This window comes from Populus nigra, chromosome 17, assembly GCF_951802175.1.
Source record: "Populus nigra chromosome 17, ddPopNigr1.1, whole genome shotgun sequence".
NCBI lineage: Eukaryota > Viridiplantae > Streptophyta > Magnoliopsida > Malpighiales > Salicaceae > Populus > Populus nigra.
In genome coordinates this window covers 10,926,249-10,949,874 of record NC_084868.1, presented here as the reverse complement: position 1 = coordinate 10,949,874, position 23,626 = coordinate 10,926,249, and the positions used below count along the sequence as shown (strand labels likewise).

The following is a 23,626-nucleotide window of genomic DNA, read 5'->3' as shown; positions in this document are numbered from 1 at the left end:
AAAAAATAAAATAACAAAAAAAAAGAAATAGTTTGATTATATCCTTCAATTAATTTAAAATATTGATATAAAAATATTGATTCGGTGACTAAAATACATTGTTGAAATTTTTATAAATATCATTAATAATTATTATTATTTTTAGGTTATTGAGTGAAAAATATATCATAAAATTAAAAAAATATATTTTTTATCTAAATTACTATGCTCAATTTCTCCTACATATTTTCAATTTCATTTTGTAGAATTGGTTAAAAAGGAAAAACTAAAACTACTCAATTTGAGATTGGTAGTGGAAAGAACAATCATTCAGGGGAGAGAGGGTGGATCAAGTGACGATGACGCCGTTAATCCTCGAGAATAGTGGAACCGATACCGTGGATAAGGCATATACATTTATAAATACAGGAAGGGGAAACTAAAAAAACTGTTGACCAGTTAAAGGTTGACGTCACCGTTAGATCCTTTGAGAACAAGATTCATGCCGCATCTGATTCGTCCCTTGCAGTCTTTTCACTTTCCCTCCGTGCCTTCCTCTGATCATATCTATCGCAGGCGCCGCATTTCCACTTCATAAGTACCACTGCTTCTTCTCATATTTACAGAATTGGCCATTCCAAAGCACGTAGTAGCCCGCATGCTTTCACCTTTTTTTTTTTTTTTTTTTTTTTTTTGCGTTGGTATCAAAATTAGGGAATTTTTATGTGGGGGTGAAATTAATAGGAATAATTCTTGGTTCTTCAAAATGAATAAAATCCACTCTTAAAAAGAGAAAAGGAGGAATCAATTTATTTTCATATTTTTTTATGTATATGTATAAGACCTTGAACAAACTTTGGCGGTGCTTTACTCTACATAGATTCGACTATGTTTATTATTTCCTATTTCCATCAATGACGAGTTGTTTTTATTTATATAAAAAAAAACATTATGCTACTTCCAAGTTAGAAATCATTTTGTTGTATGACAATAAATGAATTTAGAAATTGAACTGGATTAGATTTTTATTATTATTATTAATGTAAGTATTCGAGTCAGCTTGCGTGTACCTCGACTAATTTCACAGGCCCGAAATTAACGACCATGTAAGCCTTCAATGATCATTATATTAGTAATCATAGGGCTTGAACTTAAGATTACAGGAGAGTAAAACTCCTAATTCCAAGCTCTTACCACTAGACTACCTACTAAATGATTGGGTTAGGTTTGTTTTGAAAGAATGAGATCTATGATAGTTTTAAGAAATTTTTTTATTTTTTTATTTAAAATAACATCATTTTAAAATTAATCTAGATTATTTTAATAATATTAAAATTAACACGACAATCTATATCTTTGATTGATTGAAGAACAAGTATGCTTCTCTTATCTATATCTTTGATTGATTGAAGAACAAGTATGCTTCTCTTAGGTTAACGGAGATAAAGTAGATTTTTTATATAACATATATATGATCTTATGAAGATAAAAGGGCGTCCTAAGAGTAACTTGCATGGATAATTATTGAAATAATATGTATAGCAAGATATAAATTTAACTAATTGGACTGTTTAGAAATTTAATATCATGAAATCAACGTCCAGTCCCTTCTCGCCGTGGACCGATATGAGCATTAGGTTACACCTTCGTACAGTTGTTTTTAAAATAAAAGGAGGAAAAACAAAGTACAAGAGAATCTGGCTTGGGTGAATGCATAACCTTAACTTATTACAGCCATTGCTATTAGTTTATTGTTAATTGCCAGAGACAAGGGAAGATCCCCCTTTAACCACTGCTGTTGTTTTCTCATTAATGTTTTTTTAATCATGATTGAATCTAATCTATGCCTTGAAAACCTTAATTAATTCGATGATCTTCACGTAGTCTCACATGTACCCTGTGGTCCTCTCCCTCTCATGGCGCCTGTGATAAAAAAAATAATAATAATAATAATAAAGGACAAAAAAAACAGGTTATGAAATAAAGTCAAAATAAAATAATAGGGGGGGGGGGGGGGGGTTGCAAGACAGTGGCTTCACGTTCAAAGCTGCCACCATATTAAAGTAAGGTGGTGTTTGTGCGGCGGGTGACAAGGACACGTGAGAGACCATTTTAGGGCTGTCGGGAACCGTTTGAAATGGTGTTTTTTTTTTAATTTTTAATTTTTTATTTAAAATTAAATTTTTTATGCTTTTAAATTCAGTGTTAAAAATAAATTTTAAAAATAAAAAATATTATTTTATTATATTTTTTTAGCAAAAAAAAAAACACTTTAAAATAAAAATGTTATCACGTTTTTAAACGCATCTACAAATTCACTGCTACAATCTTTGCTTGAAGGAAAGATCTGCTAGACAAATCTCTTTCTATGTTCTCAAAAAGAGCACAAGACCTTTCGAGAATTTAGAATTCAATTGAAAATGGGATAATACAGCAGGGGCTCGGTCGAAGTTTCCCTTTGTTTCTTTGTTTTTTTATTTGTGTTTAGAACAGCGATACTGAAATTAACGACCATATAAATTTTTAATAATTTTAAAATTTATAAAAATCAAATTTAAAATTTAACCAATTAAATTACACCCTCAAGATTTCCTGATTATTTTTCTCTCTGTTTTACATGAAATATTCAGGTTAATTTAAACATACCTCAGCTAATTCCCAATTCTGAAATTAATAACCAATAATTAAGCCTCGATTTATTCCCCTGGCTGTCTTTCTTGCTATGGGATCGTGTACAAGTGAAGTGCATGGTTTTGACAAACTTGGTTGGGCCAGGGCATTTCTTAGCCGGCGTCTGGGATTTTAGTTGCCCCTTTTGAATGAGGATGGGCCTCTTATATGTAGGTCCAGGTCAATCATCACTGCAGCATAAAAAAAAAATTGTCCCGTCATTTTCAATGGATCAATGTTGAATGAAGATTTATTTGGTGATAATGTTTATATTTTAAAGTATTTTTTTAAAAAAATATATTAAAAAAATATTTTTTATTATTTTTTAAATTTTATTTTTAACATTAACACATCAAAACAATCTAATATTATAAAAAAATAATTTTAAATAAAAACATTTTCTAATCATAAAAACAATTGTTTTCTATTTCTATGAATGGTGGACTGTTATTATATTAGTTTTTGTATATTAAAACTAAAGTACTATACTTTTTTTAAAAAAAGATATGGTAAAAAGCAGATGATGAAGACTTGACCATGGAATTATCCAAGAGAAAAAAGTATCATACTCTTTTCTTTGTTTTTTTTTGTTTTGTTTTTTTCCAATATCAATTGATTTTATATTAGCAAAGTTAGTTATATTTTGTTGTTGATCAATCAATTTTTTTTTTGTCAAAGGAATATTCAAACACGTTCTTAGTTGATGGTACAACTTAATAAGTTACGTTTCGTGAAGAAAGCGATCACCTTCCCCTTATTCCCTCTCAAATAAATCAAATTAATAACTAATAATGTCATATGACAGTTGACTTTTTATTTAGATTTAGTTACATACAATGCCGTGGATTATTTTTAAAAATTATTTTTATTTAATTATATAATAATTAAAATAAATTTTAGTGAGTGACCGTGATCATATCGATCTATTATGAACCTCTACATCTAGTATTGGATAGATCTCATGCAATAATTATCCTAACTTTACCGTATTTTTTGTTTCATTTTTTCTTGAACAATCAAAAATATTTTTTTATTATGGATTTACTACCACAAATTCAATGCGTAATTTTAGCATTTAATATATATTTCTGAATAATTTTATATTTTAATTGTTTAATTATTTCATTTTACGAAGTTCAATGTTAGTCAAATTAGTCAACATTTATATGTTTCGATGCAACAACAAAATATTTATTTGTAACAAGTAATTTTATTAATTGGTTAATTGATCGCATTTTATTCATAAAATGAGTTAGATTGATATTAGTGTTGATACAACAAAATAATTCTCTTAGGTCGAATATATTTCGTTTTAGTTGAAATTTTTTTTTTTTTACTCGTGTAATTTTTTTAGGCAAAACATGTCTTTTTTATTTATAACATAATTTATTGAATAAAATCGAAAGATAATTACAATAAGCATTCATAAGAATTTCATTGAGAAAATAATTCACAGGAAAATAATTTTTAAGGTTATTAGAAAGAAAATTTCAATGAGTTCTCAATCCATGCATTGAATCTTAAAGACCAAACCCCAATCATTATTTACGGTTATCTCTTCGTCTTGACTCTTGATAATGTCAACATTGTCCGCTGAATGTTATCTTGAAGTTCCCTGCTGGCTGCCGGAGGTGGCTTTCTCTTAAGGGACACTTCACGTGTTACTTCTGATTACAACTTTAGAACAAGGGAACAGGAATGCTTCTCCATTTAGACCAGTTAATGAGAGACTGACAGGGACGAATTTTATTGAAAATGTGACTCTGCCGAAGCCGCTGGTGCAAGTAGCTATTAGAGAAGTAGGCATTGCATGACTTGAAATCTTGATGTGCAACTTACTTCACGTTGTGGGATTGGCTGTTGTAATTGAAAACGACAGTATCACCAACGTGAAAGGTCTTGTTGGCAGCCCAATCTTTGGAATCTACCGGCCGGACCCATTATTGTCCAACCAGCGGAGTCACCGGCTTGGTAGGCGGTAGCCATGGAGACTCCGCAAAGGGACATCATCAAGAAAGAAATCGCTAGGTTTTCTTCAGAGCCATGATTTGAAGACGATGAATACGGAATGAGAGATCACTGGAAGAGAATGCAATTGCTAGCTAGGTTTGCTTGAAAGAATCTGTGAGGAAAAACGCTTCAGGTATATATAGTGGTGATCTAGTCCAGATCACTCAAGGATACTGATCCTTTTCCTGATTTATTTAATTTTCCTGTTCTTTTATCCAATCCGAATTACTGAAGGAGATGCATTTCCTGAAGTATTATGTATTGAACTCGAATATTCCATGTAAGAAACAGGAGTCCACTTGTTGCTGGAAACTTAACATGAAGCTCACACACTTGAGGCCAGCGAGGCTAAAGAATGGAGGCAGAGCCTGTCTCGAGTTCAACTGGGCCAGTAATCCTGGAATTTCTTATAATAAATTATTACCACCATAAGAATGTTACGGCTCGGTTACTAAAGAAAACTTTTTTTTATTTTTAGTTTTTATTTTTCAAATTGAAAATGTGTTTATTTGTTGAAAATAAAGACAGATTTTTCTACCAAAATAAAATAATATATTAAAATATTAACTATTCTTATAAAAATTAAATTTATGGTAATATATATAGACACACACACACACAAACACACACACATAATAATTATTATGTTTTTCATGTCATCTTCCTTTGCTTAACCTTAACCGATTCAATAACAATAATGCCAGCTTCACCATAAAACTTTGCGCAAATGGATGCTTTCAACTTGTCTTCAGATATTGAGATCCTGTTTGTTTACGAGAAAACAGGTGCAACCTCGGTTTCTCTAGATGCGGAGGTTCCACCGCAGGTTCTTGCAATATATAAATAAAAACTTGAATGCAGAGATGCTTTTTCGTTTTGGAAGTTCGTAACTCCTTGTACTTCATCAAGATTTGCTAAGATATTTTAACACAGATAAGATACCTGATAACAGTCATGCAGAAACCAGAAACAGGTCCAGATGGACAGAAGTCATCACATGAGAAAATTAGCTTGGAATAATCTGTCTAATAAGACATCGAGTCCCCTCTAGAGCATGGAGGGGACCATCAAATCAAACCTGGAGGGGACCATCAAATCAAACCAGCGTCAGCATCAGTCACAGCTGGGAAAAAATCTTTACAAGGGTCTTGCGTCTTCTTCTTCAATGCAATTTGATGCGGTCAAGACTCTCAGACACAGTTCTCATCCTAGGACGCAACTCGGGGTCTCGTTCAGTGCAATTGAGTGAAATATGAAACACTGCGATGACCTGTTTCTTTGCATGAACCTCACTTAAGAGTGCCGGGTCTATAATCTCAGACAAGGGTCGTTCCTCTTGAAAGACCTTCCTCACCAGACTCTCTAGTCCTTCACCATCATTTTCTGATCCTGCACCAGGTAGCCGACCAGTTAAAAGTTCCATCAGTACAATTCCAAATGAGTACACATCACATTTCTGAGAGAACTTGCTGCCAGAGACTCGAGCTTCTGGAGCCAAGTAAATGTTAGACGGCGCTGAGATTTTCAAGCCCATTGCAGAGGAAATGGTTTGGTTTAGATACTGCTTTTTCGATGCTGAAGTTGCGATTTTTGAGCTATTCCAAACAAGACGAGTGAGCCCAAAACTAGAGATGTAAGGCTGGAGTTCATCGTCAAGCAGAATTTTTGTCGATTTTAAGTTGCCATGAACGTACTTTCGAGGGCTATGCTCATGTATGTACATTAAACCCCTAGCAGTTCCTTGAGCAATTTTCAACCTTGCCGTCCATGATAGCACTGGCAAAGTGTTAGAGGGTCCTCCTGCAACAATTTCAACACCATATGAAGATTCATTAACATTGCTAATTGAAACTGCTACTTCAGAGGCTATCATAAAGGTTCCGAGGGGAATAATAGAAACAAACAATTGTTGCATGCATGATAATACCAGGCATGTGTTAAAATTATCACTTTAACATGAGAAGATTACTTGGTGGACTGAGAAATATCTGATACCATATACTCCAAACACTTAAATATAAAGTAACAAATTTCCACGTTTTGGAGTTCCAAATAACACCATCGATGCGTAGTAGTACAAACAAGAAGCCTGCCCAGTGGTCCATGTTTTGGATGCATCTCACTGGGAAATATCAACAGAGTGAAAGATAATGAACTCACCATTCACCCGCAAAGGCTATTTAAAAAAATTTGTATCGTGTATTTACATAAACAAGCATGGTAGGACCAAACAATATTGGGTATAACCAAACAGTCATAGATCGAGAGGACCACAGCATTGAATATAAGTCCTGGAGCTTATAACCATTTTTGTTCCAGAAATCATGTGAGACAGATACTTTAATATTTGTAGGGAATAAGACAAAGACAAAGACAAAGATGCCCCAGGTGTATCAGGGCAGGAGTTATCACTGCCTCAAAGAAGAGTAAGGCATTTCAAACTTGAAACATTCCAAACTTCCCAGTGCTAACTGCTAATATAATTCCAACATGTATACCTGAGTATATTCTTGTGGCTGAAACATCTGCAGAACTTGGAATGTGACATCAACACAGTCCGCAAATGGAATTTAACATCAAATTTCCCAGAAAGGAAAAACAAAGTAATTGAATTTCAAATGTTTAGGGTCAAGCATTGCTGTAGGTCATTCTCTGTTGCTAACAAAAGTGTCCAAATTTGAAACTGTGCTTTACTTAAAGCACTCATGAACAATGAACAATCATTAACCAATTCTCAAAAAGAAAATAAAATAAAAATCGATCTTCTCTTAAAACCGACAACAACAACGTTTGACAAATTTTGTTCATGTCGATCTACGACTCTAAAGTGTTCACACAAAGTAATGATATCTGAATAGTACATTTAAAATCGAATACTATAACAATATCACGAGAAGTTACAAAAGAAAAAAGTCAAAAACATTTCTGAAATGTAATTGAAATTTAGAAACTACAGCATTTGAAAGTTCTTGACTGTCTATGATTAATCAACAAAGCACTAATCATACATGACCTGAATTCACTTCAAAGGGAACACTAACATCAATATGCCAAAGCAATCATAACAGACTTATGGGTTCATTTGGGAGATAAGCATTGGACAACAAGGCCGATCATTAACATCACATGAAATTCAAGACTCGCATTCTTTGTTTTGGATAGAAATGTCCCATCTTTTGACACCACAACTTCACTGTAAGACAAGCAAGACATTCTTTTAAAATGAATTGTCAAGACATAAGTTATCATGGAACATACGAGTACAAACTTACTTGCTGCGAAGTTTAAACAGGTAGCAAAACAAATAAATGCTCACAGAATATTGTGTAACCAAAAACATCAATGTGTTGACTTGCAACATGTGAAGGGGACCATTGTTAAAATTAAGTGTTAGTGTCGAATATAACTAAGAGAATTAGGGAAATGTTACCATGCAGAGCAGAGTACAGGCTTCCATTGCGGATAAAATCAGAGACCAGCAACTTCTCATCATGAGCAAAGTAATAAGCTCTCAGCCTTGCAATATTAGGATGATGGACCCTCTCAATTGCTTCAACCTCAGACTCAAACTCCTTCAACTTCCACGTGGCATCACCTTCACTAAGCCTCCTCACAGCAACAACCGTAGGCATCGCCGTACCAGACCCACCCCCACCCACAACCACCTTGTACACTATGCCACTCCTACTCTTCCCCACTACATACGCAGATGCCCTCAACAAATCCTCTAATTCCATATTAAACCCTTCATCCATCACCACAAATTTACCCTTTTGCTCCTCCTCGTTAAAAGTCACCTCATTATTGTCACCCTTCTCGATCTTTTCCTCTTTTCCCATTTTACCCTCATCTGCCCTCCGTTTTTTCCGATACAGCCACACGGATACTGTAACAACACCGATCACCACCGAGAAGCCCGAAATTAAGGGAACTGCAACTGACCCTGTTTTGACTTTCACTTTCCCAACACTCCCAGGAAAAAGAACAGGATTTGGGTCTTTCGGGTTCTCAGGATTATCACTAACTGTGATATTAACAGCTTCAGGACATGCAGTTTGTAAAGGAAACCCACAAAGACTTGGGTTTCCTGCAAATGCAGTAGGCCCTTGGTTCACTAACGACCCAAATAAAGGCACTTTGCCACTAAGATTATTGTGTCTTAAATCTAAACTCACCATTACTGGAAAGAACCCATAAGACCCTGGAATCTCACCAGAAAATGAATTGTATGACAAATTTAAAGTTCCTGTTAAGCTTTTTAGCTTATTCAAAGATGCAGGGAGAGACCCATTTAGACAATTAGAAGATAAATCCAAGTGGGTTAAGGCTTCTAAAGATACAATATTGGCAGGAATTGGACCTGAGAGAGAATTATGAGACAAATCAAGAAAGCGGAGAGTTGTTGCGTTGAAGAGATGTGAAGGTATGGATTTAGAGAAGTTGTTGCGAGAGAGAGTGAGTCGAGTTAGTGAGCCAAGAAGGCCGAGTTCAAAGGGTATGTAACCAGTGAAGTTTTTGTCAGGGAGTGAAAGAGAAGTGACTCTGTCGTTAATGCAAGTGATACCATGCCAGTGACACGGGGTTGGGTCAGTTTCCGACCAAGACGCTAAAGTGTCCGTCGGGTCAGCAGTGATTGCGGCTTTGAGGGCTAGGAGAGCTAGGCCATCAGTGTTAAGAGAGGACAGGAGTGGAAGGTTAGTGAAGGTAAATAGAATGAGACAGGCTGTGACTTTGAAAGGGATTACGGCCATGTTTGTTCTGTTTTAGTTTTGCGTTCTAATCATTTGAGAGAGAGATTGAAGAGGGGATTTTGCAACGAAGAGTTGCCGACGAGAGCGAGTGGTTCAGTGCGAGGAAGAAGAAGCAGTGTGGAGAAGAGGAGGCCTTGGGATTTCAAAGTTTTGAACTTGTTTGGAGTTGGGAAAATCGAGGTTGGCGATAGAGCACCCACATGGGAACGTGGGCTAATTTGAATTCTTATTACTCATGCAGCTATATTATTTAATTAATTACCCACATTAATGTATTTATTATTTAAAAGCAAAAATGCTCTTTTTGACTTGTGTTTGGTTTTAGGGATTAATTGTAATTATAGCGTTCCCATGATTAATAAATATATAAGGTTGAAAATGAGTTTATATTAAAAAAATTTCTGCACCATATAGGTTATGTTAATAAGAGTACCCGAGCCTCTAATTGTACGTGAAACTATTGTAAATTTTCAATAGCATTTATGTTAGAGACTAAAGTTTAGAAAACCGTCGCATAATTTAAAAAATAACTTTGCATATAATAAAGCTCTAGCTTATGTATTGACAATGGGGAACAAGACCTTCTGTTCATTCGCCACTTTAATTTGAATTGCCAAGAAATGTTTTGAAAGTGTTAGCTGTAAAATGTAGAATGGCAGGTTGATCTTATAACATATATCAGTGTGAGTCGAAGAAAAGAAACTCAGTTAATCTCGAGTTAACTTTTTAGTTTGATCGATTTATGTTTGGCATGGTTAACTTAAATTTGATTTAGTCTAAACTTAGATTTTAATTTGTTTATATATCTTTTTTATATGTGGCCTGATGAAATAAAATAATCTAGATTGGATTTTAAAATTATAAAAACAAGTCAATTAGGATGAATAATATTAATTTTTTTATTTTCTCGACGAAGGGACCAAAATTGTCCAATTTTGGCTAGGCATCCAAATGGTGATGAGTGGTGTGGCATGTGTTTGGTGAAGGGAAATTGATTGTTCTTTGTAAACACATGGGGAAAACTGTGACTGAAATTAAAGAAAGGCCATGGCGATTAATTTGATAAATTCCAAGCAATCATGATTTTAGCTCCACAAAGAGATGATTATTTCATATTCATCATGAACACAATTATGTGTTCGGGTAAACCAGAGAAGATGCTGGATGATTGCAGCTGTAATTGGCAAATGACAATTGATAGGATGTGGAATTATAGCTTTTCAATGATTCTCGTATGGGTTATTTTTTTTATCTTGAATTTGCTAGTTTTTTTAATCATTCCTTCTTCTTTTAAAAAATTATGTGTGTGTTTTTATTTTGTGTAGACCTGCCACTATAGTTTTTTTAATCATCAATAACTTTTTTTTAGCATTGAAAAAAGTTTGACCCGCTGATGGTGGTTTCTGGGGCTTATTATCTGTATTCGAACTCCTTTCTGCAAACAAAATAATTATAGGTCGTTCAATTTATTTATTTTTATTTAACATAAGTATCCGGACTAACTTTCATGTACCTCGACTAATTACATGAACCCTAAAGTTAATAACCATATAAGTCTTCAATAATCATCATATAAGTAACCATAAAGCTCGAATCTGAAACCATATAGAAAACAAATCTTACCCCTTACCACCACCTATATGGTTTTTTTTTTCCTTTTCCTCTATACAGTTCGGTGATTTCTTAGACCTCTGGGAAACAAAGAGGTAAAAAACCCGGAAAAGTTGGGCATAAATTGGAAGTTGAAAGTAGGGACGGGATTGCAATTGTGTCGTTTACATATTCTTGGGTGTCAGAAAATCATGGATATTTGAGATTGTGTAACTGTTGTTTTTTATTTTAAAATATATTAAAATAATATTTTTTAATTTTAAAAAAATTATTTTTAATATTAACACTTTTAAATAATTTTAAAATATAAAAAACATATTAATTTAAAATAAAAATAAGATTTTTTTAAATTTTTTCAAAAATAATTTTAAAATGTAATATCAAACACTGTAGTTGCAGACATGCTCGGGAGCTGCTTTTTGCAGTTTCCACTAGCAATCAGGACCAGTCTCGTAAATTCGGTAGTAGTTGTAAGGTCCAAAAGAACCCATAAGATACGACAATTACAAAAGAAGCCATAATCTTCCAATCTCTCCCTGTCGTTAGCTCGATGACAATTAACGCAAGGCATTGTTCGAGGCAGTGTTCGAGAATAAGGGAACGATTTTTAAAAAAATGATTTTATTAGGAAATATATTAAAAAAATATTTTCAATTTTTTTTTGATATTAATATATTATAAAAATTAAAATAACATAAAAAAATCAATTTAAAAAATATTTTTTTGATTGCAAAAACAAATATTGTCTATAAAATTTATGATCACATCATGCCAGGAACGAGATGCAAAGTTATTAACCAACATTTTGTGTGATTTTACTGTTTTTTTGTTAAAAAAATCGGGATTAAAACTTAAAAAATATATGAAAAGGAAGTGAACTTGGAGAAAGCAATTAAGTTATGAAACGACAGTTGCCTAGCTAATCTCTATTAACTTTAAGACCAAATATCCCTAATTACATGTAACACCCATTTATAATTGTTCATTAACTCACATGCTTGAGAGAGACATTTTCACGAGTATTGAATAAAATCTTTTCGCCTTTTTCTTTTCATGGCACTTGAATTTGAATTTATGAAGACAAACAAACGAGATACGGTTATGATTAGTTTGGGTTATTGGTTGGGAAAATCAACCTGGAAGAATTTAATTTTTTTTAAAAAAAAACATTGTTTTAACCATTTTTTTTAAAATAGTTAATAACCAGGTCAGCAAGGTTTTTTTTTCTATTTTTTTTAACTTAGACTGATCCAAATCCTGGGTTGACCACTGAACCGAAATTTAAAACAATGTCAGCTGCCTCCAACCCTTCGATGGTAAGGAGATGAAAGGAGAAGGGAAAAGGCCAAAAAGCTAAGATGAATTCTGCTAGAAAAGGGAGAACTAGAACAAAAGTCCAGACTTTAATAAAGAAGAAATGTATAGAGCCCCTAGAAAGTCCATCCTTTTGGACTTGGTACACTCTTTGGGTGTCAACTAGCCTGCTTTTAGAGATCCCAACAAGCCAAGCCTGGTTGGACAAACAAAAGTGTATAAAATGAATCACTACCTGAAAATTTGGAATCCTACTTTTCTTATGGTCCTGTTATTTATCACTGTACTTATCTTAGCATCAAAACCTAATGGACTTGTATGAAATGTAGGAGGAAGGCCCTTTCATCACTGACTGTAGTTATCTTTACCTGCTCACAATGCATTAGACTGATGAGCAATGAAAACTCTGAAGTAAACCTCATTTTCGGTTGATTGTAAATCACTAGAACAAACATGGTAAATTCTACGTCAAGAATTTCGCAGGTTGCAAATCCAACAAAGGAACCTTTGTCTTCACGGTTCCCACCTCAGTTGGACAAGAGAATGTAATTTGCCACTCCAAGTTAGCTCAAGAGATCACGTAATATAGTCAGAACGTAGAATTTAACTCGTCCACAGCTATCGGTTATGTGAAAATCATCATAGTATGCAACATAAGAGAAAAAAGACACAATTACATGCCTATATCATGATTTTCTTTTCAGTTTCGGTGTTAAAGGAATATTAAAGTTTTGATTTACCACCTCTGGTTCCTGGAAACTGTAAGGCATCATAATGGCCAAAACCATGATATATAATCTTAATTGGATCTTCCTTCCCGTACTCCTGACCATACTCTGCAATGGATATCAAGCCCCCAGAATTCTTGTCATGCATGTACACAGTGATTGGCATCCTGCAGTTATTTTATAGCTTCCATCAATATTAACCCCTCAATGAATCTTCCTTTTTCCCCCAAAAAGACTGAAGACAAATAAATTAAAATCCATATGCTAAACTGGAGTGCACCCACTCTTTTTAGCATACAATTGTAACAAATATAACAGGTAACATATCTTGAAAGACTGTACGAGCATGCTTTTCTTCCCTAGGCACATATTCTTTTTTCCCTGGTAAGCAACGAAAACAACGGGAGAGATGCTTACTTGAGAACATGAGAAGCCATCAACAACTCAGGCTCACCGCCCCACACATGTGGCTTCCTGATTCTCGACACATAGGTGTCAAAATTGCCTTCTATAAACCTGGAGGAATTATCAAGATGTCAAACAAATTTATACATAAAACTTCACCAATGGTGGTTTATTTCTTCAATGTGATATCATATGCCTGCCAACTAGTACAAGGAGTTCAGATTTCATGTAAACTTGATTTCTTTACAAGGGCATATACTGCCTGAAGAAACTGTGAGCAAAATCGATGGGCATGATTGAATCTATTGAAAACAATGATCGCAAGGTGCATCACTACTTCTGAAACCAGAATTAATGATTTACCAACATAAATCAAGGTTCTTTCCATTTTCAGTTTCTACAAAAAAAGGATATTGCCAGTCCCATTTATATAGCATTCTTTATTGCTAAACATACACAGGTAATGTAGTGAATAAAATGGAAAAGGTGTACAAAATACACTGGTAATATAGTGAATAAAATGGAAAAGGTGCAAACCCAAAACTCTCACCATTCTGTCTCTTCCCTTCTCTTGATAAACTCGTCAGCAACCTGGCCAATTTAACGAAACATCACAAATCAGGAGTCCTATGGATATGACTTTTGCAAACAAGATGCCCTTGGATGGAAAGCTTGAGAATATGACGAGGTAATAACTTATATCGCTGAGTTTGGCTTTTGTCGACCAAATTGTTATCATTTAATCTTTTTTTAAGAGATAATATTATTTTTTTTCTCTTAAAAACTCAATAAATGTAACGACAACCCAAAAATCAATAAGAAAAAGAAGACAAATTCGCAAAATGATAGATGGTAATCAGGCAATAGGCATTCATGCTTTTTGCAGAAACAAAATTTCAGACTTCTCATTATTAAAATGGAAGGGTGTAAAAAAGATACTTTAGAACGCAAGTCATCTGCTAATTCTCTCTGAAGGTTTTCACTTGGAGCTGGTTTCCCAGACCGTATACAAGCCCCGTGAGCCACAGAGCGGAACAAACATCTACCATCTCCTGGTATTCCTGCACAGAGTGGACATTGACATTTCAAGATAGGAATAACAAGTATAAAGGTTTGTTGCACCATCAATTTTAAAATGTACATCTTGGTGATGAAAATGATATGTGCATATACCACTAACAAATTGTGTATGGATGGACAACGAATTGGTGCTCACCAATAATGGAGTAGTCTGTGTAAACTTCCTTCCCATGTGAGAATTTAATATCTGATAAATTGCAATTATCCTCCTCTTCATTCTTGTGTGTAGCTGCTTCAGCGTGTGTTGGCTCAGAACTTGAATAACAAACCAGAAGACCAAAAATTATGCCAGTGGTGGGATATCCTTGTGACCAAGAAATAGATCCTGTATTATCATTGATTTTGGATAGAACTCCTTGTTTTGAAACTGAAAACCTCAGATTCATGATTTGGCATGGCAATGAAATATTGAATTGTCTCTTCAGAGGACCTCTAGATCTAACCACACCTTTTACAGAAAATGATTGCAAATCAGCCCTTTGCTTGGTCAAAACAGATCCAAAACAGTTGCTCTGGATCGTTTGATAGCTAATTGATGGACAAGAGAATGTCTTTGAGACAGACAAACGAGAATAACTTGACCTGGAAATACCAGGGTACGAAGAAAAACAGCAAGAAGTGGTTTGTCCTCCAGATACCACATTCAAGATAGTGCTGCCCATTTGTTCAACACGGCTACTCAGGTGGACAACATTCTTCACACATGTACTAATGGGAGAGCAAACAATCATGCTGGCATAGCCTGGTCGCACGCACAAAGGACAACACTTAAGTGGCCAACTAATAACAGGCATTTCCTAGATGAGGCCTATGTAGAGGGCTATCAGCCATAATTCACTGCTTTCATGCATAAAGTCCTTCCCTTCCCACACAAAACACATATAATATACATAACACAATACTATCCTATATATTTCTGCATACTCAAAAGTTGTCACTTATCAGAAATCATGAATTGGACCAGCACTTTGGATTCAACAAATTCTCAACTTGATGTCCTAAACCCATTTTAGAGTTCTTGATTTTTTCCACGACAATCTCATTTGCTTAAGATTTGACATTCCCCTAAAAGCTAAATCCTTACTTCACTGATGAAAGTAAGAAATCACAAGACAATTTGAATTATTATGTAACATTTTATACAGCCCTGGTTTTCTTCCTTGTTCTATTCCATTGCAATATAACTAATCACTTCAGTTAAACAAATCAACAATAACACTGCAGTGGAGGATATAGAAGCCGAAATACCAAGTTCATAGCACAAAAAACCCATTCAAATGTCTGACTAGCACAACATTTGGCCTCACTCTCACTTTCTTAGGGTCACTTCAATCTCGACAAACAATTTAACATCACAAAACAACTAGATAATCGAGGCCAAAAGTAAGATCATTTTCAATCTCAACAAACAACTTAACATCATAAAACAACTAGCTAATCGAGGCCAAAAGTAAGATCATTTTCCAAAATTCCCTCGAAGTCTATCTAACTAAACAGGCTCAAATATTAACAAATCCTCAATTTCCTCAACTCTCTTCTGAATGAAACCCAAAATCTATCTTCCCAATAATCCTTTTTTTCTATCAATATCATAAACTACTCTGAGGTCTAGTCAACAAACCTCAAAGGATCACCATTCTAAGTATACCTGATCAACAAATTAAAAAAAAAAAATCATTTCTTTTGCAGTATGTAATTCTAAGAAATCTCACCATGCAATCTCAAAAATAGGTTGCAAGACAATAAGCAGCTCCTTGTGTCACATATGAGGATCCAAAAACACTTATACAGAAATGTAGAAGACAGAAGCAAGAAAACCTCTAGAAGTGAGCAACAACAGTGAATGTATTTGGGTTTCAAAATCACTCAGTGTCTGACAATAAACAAAAGCCAGAAAGAAAATCAACGATTTTCAGGGTATATTGTAGAAGAAATAAGGGAACATGCAAGCAAAGATGGGTTTTTGAAGCAAAGAATTATACATCATACCTGCTTTAACCAAGAAAACAACAAGCTATAAAAAGGAGAAGCTTAGCGATGAATGTTTGTTTTGTTGAATAAGCTGCCCATTTTTTGTTAATGCTTCTTCTGGTTCGGTGAACTGGAAGCTTGTCTCGTCTGTCCCACAGGCCACAGCTTTGCTTTCGTTCTGGTTCGGATAGGAAACGACAAGTCGTTTCTTTCAGTTTTCAGACTTGGAATATTTGTTACCGTTTTCTTGCTGTATGGTGGTGTTAGATACGACGTGTCGTGTAGTCGTTCGAGGTTGGCTGTCTTTCTCCTGTCGCCGTTGGTGATGAAGATAAGTTTTAAACCCGGCACGGTTGGTCAATTTAAGGTTAGAATCGGATTGAGTTTTAAAAAAATAAAAAAAGTTAAAATTTAGGTTGACCAGGTAAAATTCCATTAAAAATTTAGTTCCAATCTTTTAATTTTTATTTTTTATTAAAATAATATCATTTTAATTTTTAAAAAAAATTAAAATTAAACCAATAACTCAGTTAAAATTCAAAACTCAGATCTTAAACCGAACCAGGTTTTAAAACGCTGATCAGGATGCCGGCAACACTTTTTTCCTTTCTTTTTTGTCTTTTTCAAGTTTAATTTTATGTTTGCACGGCAAGAATTAATTTCCTATGGCCTCGTTTATCTGTCAGAAAATTATTTTTTTTTAAATAGTTTTTTAAAAATAAATTACTTTATATTTGGTTGTATTGTGAATAATAAGATAATGAACTTTGAAAATAATTTTTTTTTTTTTTGACTAGTATACTATTTTTATAATAGAGTTGATTAATCGTGTTATCCAATATCTTGCAAGGCATTATTTTTTTATGTTCAAAATAATATTTAGGTGGTGCAGATATATTAAAAATAAATAAATAATGACTCAAATTAAAGACTAAATTAGGTTGTATAGGCTAGTTTTATTTTAATCAAGTAATAAAAAAAATAACAACAAATAAACTAATTTAAAAAAAAAACATACAATATAGCACAATTCTCAACATATTAATACAAAATAACAAAATTAGATCAAAAAAATAACAAAAAAAATATCTTGAAACAATTTAGATTAGCATGATAAACTTGTAATCTAGAAAATAATAGGTGATTCAACCCGGATTAACCTACCAAACCTGTGACTCGGGTCATGAAATCAGGATAACTTGATAGAAAATAAAAGGTAAAAAATCATGCATCATCTAGTTTTTAAAAAATTATAGTCATTGTGGTGACCGTAAAAATAAGATCTATTTTTTTTCATGCATGTCTTCCATGGAGTAATTTCAATATCATAAGCAAGGTTAGCGATTTTAAAAATTAGGTTTGAGCTTTGTTTTTTTTCAAGTTCACTTAAATATTTTTTTATTAATTTTATCATTCAACATTGAATTATTGGGCTTGAGCTTGTGATTTGTTCTACTTTTTTTATGGGGTTATACCTGCCTCGTATCTCGTGTCCCAGGTTAATTAAGTTAACCCAGGTTATCTCGAAGTTTTTTTTATAATTTTTTTTTAATTTTATCACTTGTATTAAATTATTGGTTTTTAAACTTTGTAATTTTTTTTTATTTTCTTTATACGAGGTTATTTTGGGTGTGAGTCAGTCAAGATAACTTGTATTGGCTTTTTTTTTTTGTTTTTTAATTGATTTAACTTTAGTCTTTTTCTCTATTTTTTTAATTTAAGTTTTTAATTACAATCTTATACGGTGCTTGTTGGTTTGTAAAATTAATCCGGGTTTGACTTGAGTTTTTTTTAATTATTTTTTTATTTTTATTTTTTAATATTAGATTATTGGAACTTAAATTTTGTAATTTTTTTTTATATTTTTATAGTTATTATCTGAATCACATGGTTATTAAATTAACCTATATTAATTTTATTATTCCCGAGATATCTTTATTTATTTATTTATTTTTTTAAGTTCTGGTTCTCAACATTAAAAAAAGAAAAACATATTTATTAACCGGAATCGCGGGGAAAATAATTCAAATGGGCCCACAACGCAATCATTAGTGGGACCCCCATTGTACCCACAAACAAAACCCCTGAAAGTAAAAACACTCCCCAGTTCCCTCTCTTTCTACTCTCCTTCCCTCCATTTCTCTCTGTTTTTTTTTTTTTGCACAAAAAAAAATCAAACAGAAAAGAAAACCCCACTCCCTCTGTACCCAGTCCCTCACGCATTCTCTGCCCCGAAAAAGAAGCAAGCAGAAACAATGTGGAATTTGATTTTCTGGATCATCTGTTTACTCATCAACTCTGGCCTCCTCGCTATCGTCTTTTACGCTGTATTTATTATCTTCCTCTCCTCTCCTTCCAAATAAACCCTAACTCTACTTTCATTCTCTGTTTGCCGAATACTCAGCATTATAGAGTTTCCAAGTTTCTTAATCTCCGATTCTTTCTTTTTTCTTTTTTTGCTAATTCTTTCAGTTTATTTGGTTTCTAAAATTAATTTAGCTAAATATCCATGCTAAAATTAATTATTGATACCAGAGTTTGCGCGCAATTTGAATTTTGAACTATTACTATTATTATCCACTCTTTTATACTATAACTTTATTTATTATTTCGTTTAAGATGTTAGCGATACTGTTATACTAGTTTGTTTGGCTAGATTTGGATCACTGACAAAAAAAATATAGATTCGATGACAGTTATTGACTTATTGTGGATATTAGGATTGGTACTTTCTCATTGCTGTACTTGCTTGCTTTTAATTTATTTATTTGTAGCTTCTATGCTTAACGGACTTGGAGGTAGACCAGATGGATCCGTTTGTGGCGACGGCTAACATCAACAGGTGGATTCTGCTTGAGTTTGCTTTGCAAGCTGCACTCAGCATTCTTTTACTCTTCACAGGTCACTGGATCTTGTTTTTGGCGGCAGTTCCTCTTACCTGTTATCATGCAATGCTGTAAGTGTACTGAATACACGTTCATTTTCTCTAACAAACTGATATTATTGTTCTTCACGGTTCCATGTTGCAAGCTACATTCCTTGCTATCGCTTTTATATTGCCAAGTTGTCTGCATTGTTTAACTGCAACAAACGTCATCGTTGTGGTTTTAACTAAGAATTTGGTATGTGCGCATGCTTTACTTGGGAGATAGGTTATAGAAGCAGCTTCCTTGTGAGATGCAGGTAAGTTTTAAAAGTGGACTAGGCATATACTCTTGCATTTAACAAAAAATATCACCGAAAAAGTGAACAGTTTATACTTTTTTTTTAATATCCAGGATATAAATTGAAAATGTATTTGAACTATGGCTTAGAATCTTGCCCTTAATAACACATTTGAACTTCTTTTCTTGACTTCTAGTAGTAATTTGTAAACCTTGTGAAATGAAGGCTAGGCCATCCCTGTTTCTGTAAGTTTTAATGTGTTTTGTAACTATCAGATTTTCATTATCGCTTTGTTCTGTTCGAGTTGGAGAGAATCATGGTGTTGGATCGCCGGATGCATTATATAACAACCATTAGCTCAATGATATTTCTCTTACTGTTTCACATGGGGTTCGTTGTCTGCTTGGCAATGATGATTAAACGATGATCCTCCTGCAGCCTGTACCCACCCTGCACCCCTCACCATTTCTAATTCTGCCTCATAAATGTCCTTATCTTAAATCTAGTGCTATGGATCAGAGTTTTTGGTTTACTGTTAATCCTTTTCTGTTTGCATATCATCACAGTGCCTGTTTATATTTAACACAATTAAATATCAAGAGAAAACAGCAAAGCTCCATATGCCATCAGAGAAACATCAACCTCTCAGAAGAACTGGCAGCTTTTTTTTCTAATGCCTCCCACTGAAATTCCATAGCACTGCTTTCTAAGAGTAGTGTGTCTACCAATTTCATCATAGTGATTCCCTCAAAATTGTAATAACCTATTTTTATCCAATTAAGTGCGAAAAAGAAGAAGAGTTGTTTTCTTTTCATTCTACTTCCTGAGAGTAATTAGCAGCTTTGAAAAACTTTAATTATCTTGTGTTCTGATCCCACATGAGATATTTCACAACAAGATATATGGTACTGCTCAAAAGGAAACCAATGGGAATAGTATTCATAAAAAAAAGATGCGTGTTACTTCTCAAGCATTTGAAAAAAATTGATAAATAATCCTTGATGGGGCCAATTATATTGTCAAGTCACATCAAAAGTTATAATATGATGATTTGTGTTGTGGAAATGACAATGACTGGCAAAAAGAAATGGAAATTGAAAGGTCCTCAGTGAGGTTCCTGATCCATATTAATCATGAATGTGTTTGGTTTAAGCTTTCTGTGCTGTGTTTAAAATGTATATGTCATCCCACAATATTACAGGTTTATTAGACGGCAACATCTTATTGATGTCACTGAAGTTTTCAGAAACCTCAACACTGACAAGAAGCGTAGGATGATCAAGCTTGGTGTCTACATGATCTTCTTCACAATTTGCGTATTTAGGTTTGTTCTGAACTCTGCATATAATTATCCTGGTTTCTCATTAAGTACATGTTCCAACTATCTCTTGGTCTGATATATGTTTTCCATTCCGTTTGGCTATAGAATTGGTGCAGGCATCTTATCACTGTTCAACTCTGAAGAATTAGATATCCACTCATCTTTTTTTGAATTCTAGAAACTTACCATTATTAGCCTGGAAGCTTGATACTTTTTAGTGCTTTTAAATAGGAAAGCATTTGATCATATGAGGGGCTACCGGGTTAATGGTTTTGTAGTTTTGCATTTTTTCAGAAAAAGTAATGCTGGCATAAAGTATTTGACCTATTTTTCTATTATTGCTCCAATTCTTTATCTACACTCTACATAAAACTGTGCATAAAATTGAAAATAAAACTCCAGTCATGGCATTGAATTTCATTGCTTTTCTCTTGTACAGTTGAACATTTACATATATTTATGTAACTAATTGTAAATAATGAATCTGGCACTTACATGTGTAGAGAATCTTAAGTTCCTACTTTGGCCAAATCACGTACTATCATTGTTAAACCATTGACATAATAGTTCAGGAACCTGATGCTGCTATTTTGACTTTTTTCCCTTAAGTTCTCATTGCTTACTGCACTTTGGTAAAAGGCCAAGAATGTTAATCTACGGGTTCATAAAGCTGTGTTTGTTTTTGCATTACAAAGCGCTTTTAAATTTTATTTTCTTTGGCTTCAAATTTTTTTTTTAATGATTTTGGATCATTTTGATGTGCTTATGTCAAAAATAAATTTTAAAAAATAAAAAAAAATATTATTTTAATGCATTTCCAAATGAAAAGCTCTTTGAAAAGTAACGGCTACCACAATCACAGCTACTATCTTAGTACATTGACAAACATCATGTAGGGGTATGCAATATGCATGTGATGCTAATCTGTTTTTGGCTTTGCTTTCTCACTAGACAACTGTGATTGTATGTTAATAAATGTCATTATTGAAAAGGAGTATTTTAACCTCACATCAGAGTATTTAATAAACCATTACAAGTGGCATTCATTGACCATGCCATGGGTTTCCATTTTTCTCCAAGAATGAAGCTGACACTGAACTGTACTGAAGATTGAACTCAAGTACAAGTCTTTGTTTGGCAAGAGTATCTATTGTGAGTTAATCTGATAATCATTGTGAAATGCAATGAGTGTTGCAGATCTGACCAGGTTCAAAGGTTTTATGTATTGAAGGTTTGCCAATTACCAAACTGTTTAGAATTCGTAGAATAATGAAAACATTCAGATTCAGATATTCAACATGTAGGAACTCAAACTAGCATGTGTGTATGATAATGGCTTATCTTGTGGAGAAAGGGCATAAGCCTCGTGTTACGGTGGTGAGACTAAGGAGGGACTGAGTATTTGTGAGGTGAAGGATTTAAATATGAGTGCAACAGGGTCAATTAGGATATGGCCTCCAGGACCCATCTTTGGGTGTATTATGTATCTAGGCTGCTGTGTATTATGTATTTAGGCCGCTGTTTTATGTTTGAATAAGAGTGTTCTCTCTTCACTACAGTTTCCAATTTTTTTTTTAACAAATATGTTTGCAAAGTTATCTTTACATTGCTTTTAGGTTCCAAGATATTTGTGAATTTCACATGGATTGTGGGAGGGCTTTTCTTTGTGAAGGAGCGGGAGTACCATTTTGTGTCCATTACCCATAAGACACCGGCTCTCTACCTTTCTAAAGGACCTTGAACTCTCTCTCTATCCTCTATGCTTATAAGAAATTCTTCTTGCAGGGTTGTGTTGTTTGCTGTCAACCTTATACTAAATGACGACGACGACATTGATTCACATTGATCACTATTCGAATGGTTTTAGCTGCACATTGTAAGTGGGTTTTACATCTCTGATCCAAACAAAAGGACAAGGAAATGAATTTTAGCCTAGCAAATTACATCTTCTAACGTTCATGTTTAAAGGAGCGCCATCTAATTATTTTCAATGTCGTCAGTTTTAACATGTAATATGCTTACTGATTCATAGAGTTGCTTGTAAGCTGGGTCTTACAATTAGGTGGTTCCCACGAGGATGTTAACATATCACTGAAAAATTTGGAATGCTACATGCATCAGCTAACGTTGATGGATACATTGATCTGTTTCAAGTATATAATGACCTGCATTTGAGTCCCCTGTTTTTCTTGATCGAATGGCTTCTTCAAATGTCTTTCATCTGATTGATATACATTCGTATGATCTCTCAGCTACCTGCAGAGTCATACAGGTAGCGGGCAGTCTCTTCGCTGCCTTTGTAGGAGTCAAATGTGTATGAATTAGGAAGGGGGCGGAAGGTTTGAATTACATTTGCCTCTATCTTACCAACCTGGCTCTGCCTGTAATATGGTATGTTGAAATATGTTGTTGGGGCTCAAGCCTTGGTCTAAAGAAAATCGTGATTTTGATACACAACCTTCTCTAACTTTTACTCTCGTCTCAAGTCATCATGTTTTTTTTACTCAAACGGCAATTAGAATTTTAATTCTCTTACCTGTCAACCAATACCTTCTTTTTTTTGTGATCCAAGTGTATTTAAGAGATTAAATTCACCTAGTGCATCAGCTAGGTTAGAATTC

General features: G+C 33.9%; 3 protein-coding genes across 6 annotated transcripts; 1 reads left to right on the top strand and 2 right to left on the bottom strand.

Moving 5' to 3' along the window:
- Nucleotides 1-5,501: 5,501 nt before the first annotated feature.
- On the bottom strand, nt 5,502-9,615 carry LOC133676691 (receptor protein kinase-like protein ZAR1). The gene is made up of 2 exons (XM_062098410.1): nt 8,090-9,615; nt 5,502-6,459 (listed from the first exon to the last, which is right to left on the bottom strand). Exons 1-2 carry the CDS (start codon nt 9,408-9,410, stop codon nt 5,822-5,824), a joined length of 1,959 nt encoding a protein of 652 aa, XP_061954394.1. The 5' UTR covers nt 9,411-9,615; the 3' UTR covers nt 5,502-5,821.
- A 3,283-nt stretch (nt 9,616-12,898) lies between these two features.
- On the bottom strand, nt 12,899-16,843 carry LOC133676408 (OVARIAN TUMOR DOMAIN-containing deubiquitinating enzyme 4-like). Its single transcript, XM_062098046.1, has 6 exons — nt 16,538-16,843; nt 14,685-15,290; nt 14,408-14,529; nt 14,019-14,059; nt 13,481-13,579; nt 12,899-13,230 (listed from the first exon to the last, which is right to left on the bottom strand). Exons 2-6 carry the CDS (start codon nt 15,277-15,279, stop codon nt 13,059-13,061), a joined length of 1,029 nt encoding a protein of 342 aa, XP_061954030.1. The 5' UTR covers nt 15,280-15,290; nt 16,538-16,843; the 3' UTR covers nt 12,899-13,058.
- A 1,808-nt stretch (nt 16,844-18,651) lies between these two features.
- On the top strand, nt 18,652-23,196 carry LOC133677137 (protein cornichon homolog 1-like). 4 transcript variants are annotated; one of them, XM_062098974.1, is made up of 4 exons: nt 18,652-18,846; nt 19,294-19,475; nt 20,886-21,008; nt 22,791-23,196. In XM_062098974.1, the coding sequence occupies exons 1-4, from the start codon at nt 18,775-18,777 to the stop codon at nt 22,849-22,851; spliced, it is 438 nt and encodes a 145-aa protein (XP_061954958.1). In that variant the 5' UTR covers nt 18,652-18,774; the 3' UTR covers nt 22,852-23,196. The 4 variants fall into 4 exon arrangements, with proteins under 4 accessions (XP_061954958.1, XP_061954959.1, XP_061954956.1 ...); XM_062098975.1 differs by having other exon boundaries at nt 22,310-23,196; XM_062098972.1 differs by having other exon boundaries at nt 21,111-23,196.
- The last annotated feature ends 430 nt before the right edge of the window (nt 23,197-23,626 follow it).

Excerpts from the sequence above, each read along its gene's own strand:
- LOC133676691 (XM_062098410.1), bottom strand. The coding sequence starts at position 9,410 with ATGGCCGTAATCCCTTTCAAAGTCACAGCCTGTCTCATTCTATTTACC. Across the intron at positions 6,460-8,089 it reads CCTGTACTCTGCTCTGCATG|GAGGACCCTCTAACACTTTG; the intron begins GTAACATTTCCC and ends AAATTGTTGCAG.
- LOC133676408 (XM_062098046.1), bottom strand. The coding sequence starts at position 15,279 with ATGATTGTTTGCTCTCCCATTAGTACATGTGTGAAGAATGTTGTCCAC. Across the intron at positions 14,530-14,684 it reads CACAGACTACTCCATTATTG|GAATACCAGGAGATGGTAGA; the intron begins GTGAGCACCAAT and ends CACTCTGTGCAG. Across the intron at positions 13,580-14,018 it reads AGAAGGGAAGAGACAGAATG|GTTTATAGAAGGCAATTTTG; the intron begins GTGAGAGTTTTG and ends TAATTCCTCCAG.
- LOC133677137 (XM_062098972.1), top strand. The coding sequence starts at position 18,775 with ATGTGGAATTTGATTTTCTGGATCATCTGTTTACTCATCAACTCTGGC. Across the intron at positions 18,847-19,293 it reads TCGCTATCGTCTTTTACGCT|CTTCTATGCTTAACGGACTT; the intron begins GTATTTATTATC and ends ATTTATTTGTAG. Across the intron at positions 21,009-21,110 it reads TTCACAATTTGCGTATTTAG|AATTGGTGCAGGCATCTTAT; the intron begins GTTTGTTCTGAA and ends GTTTGGCTATAG.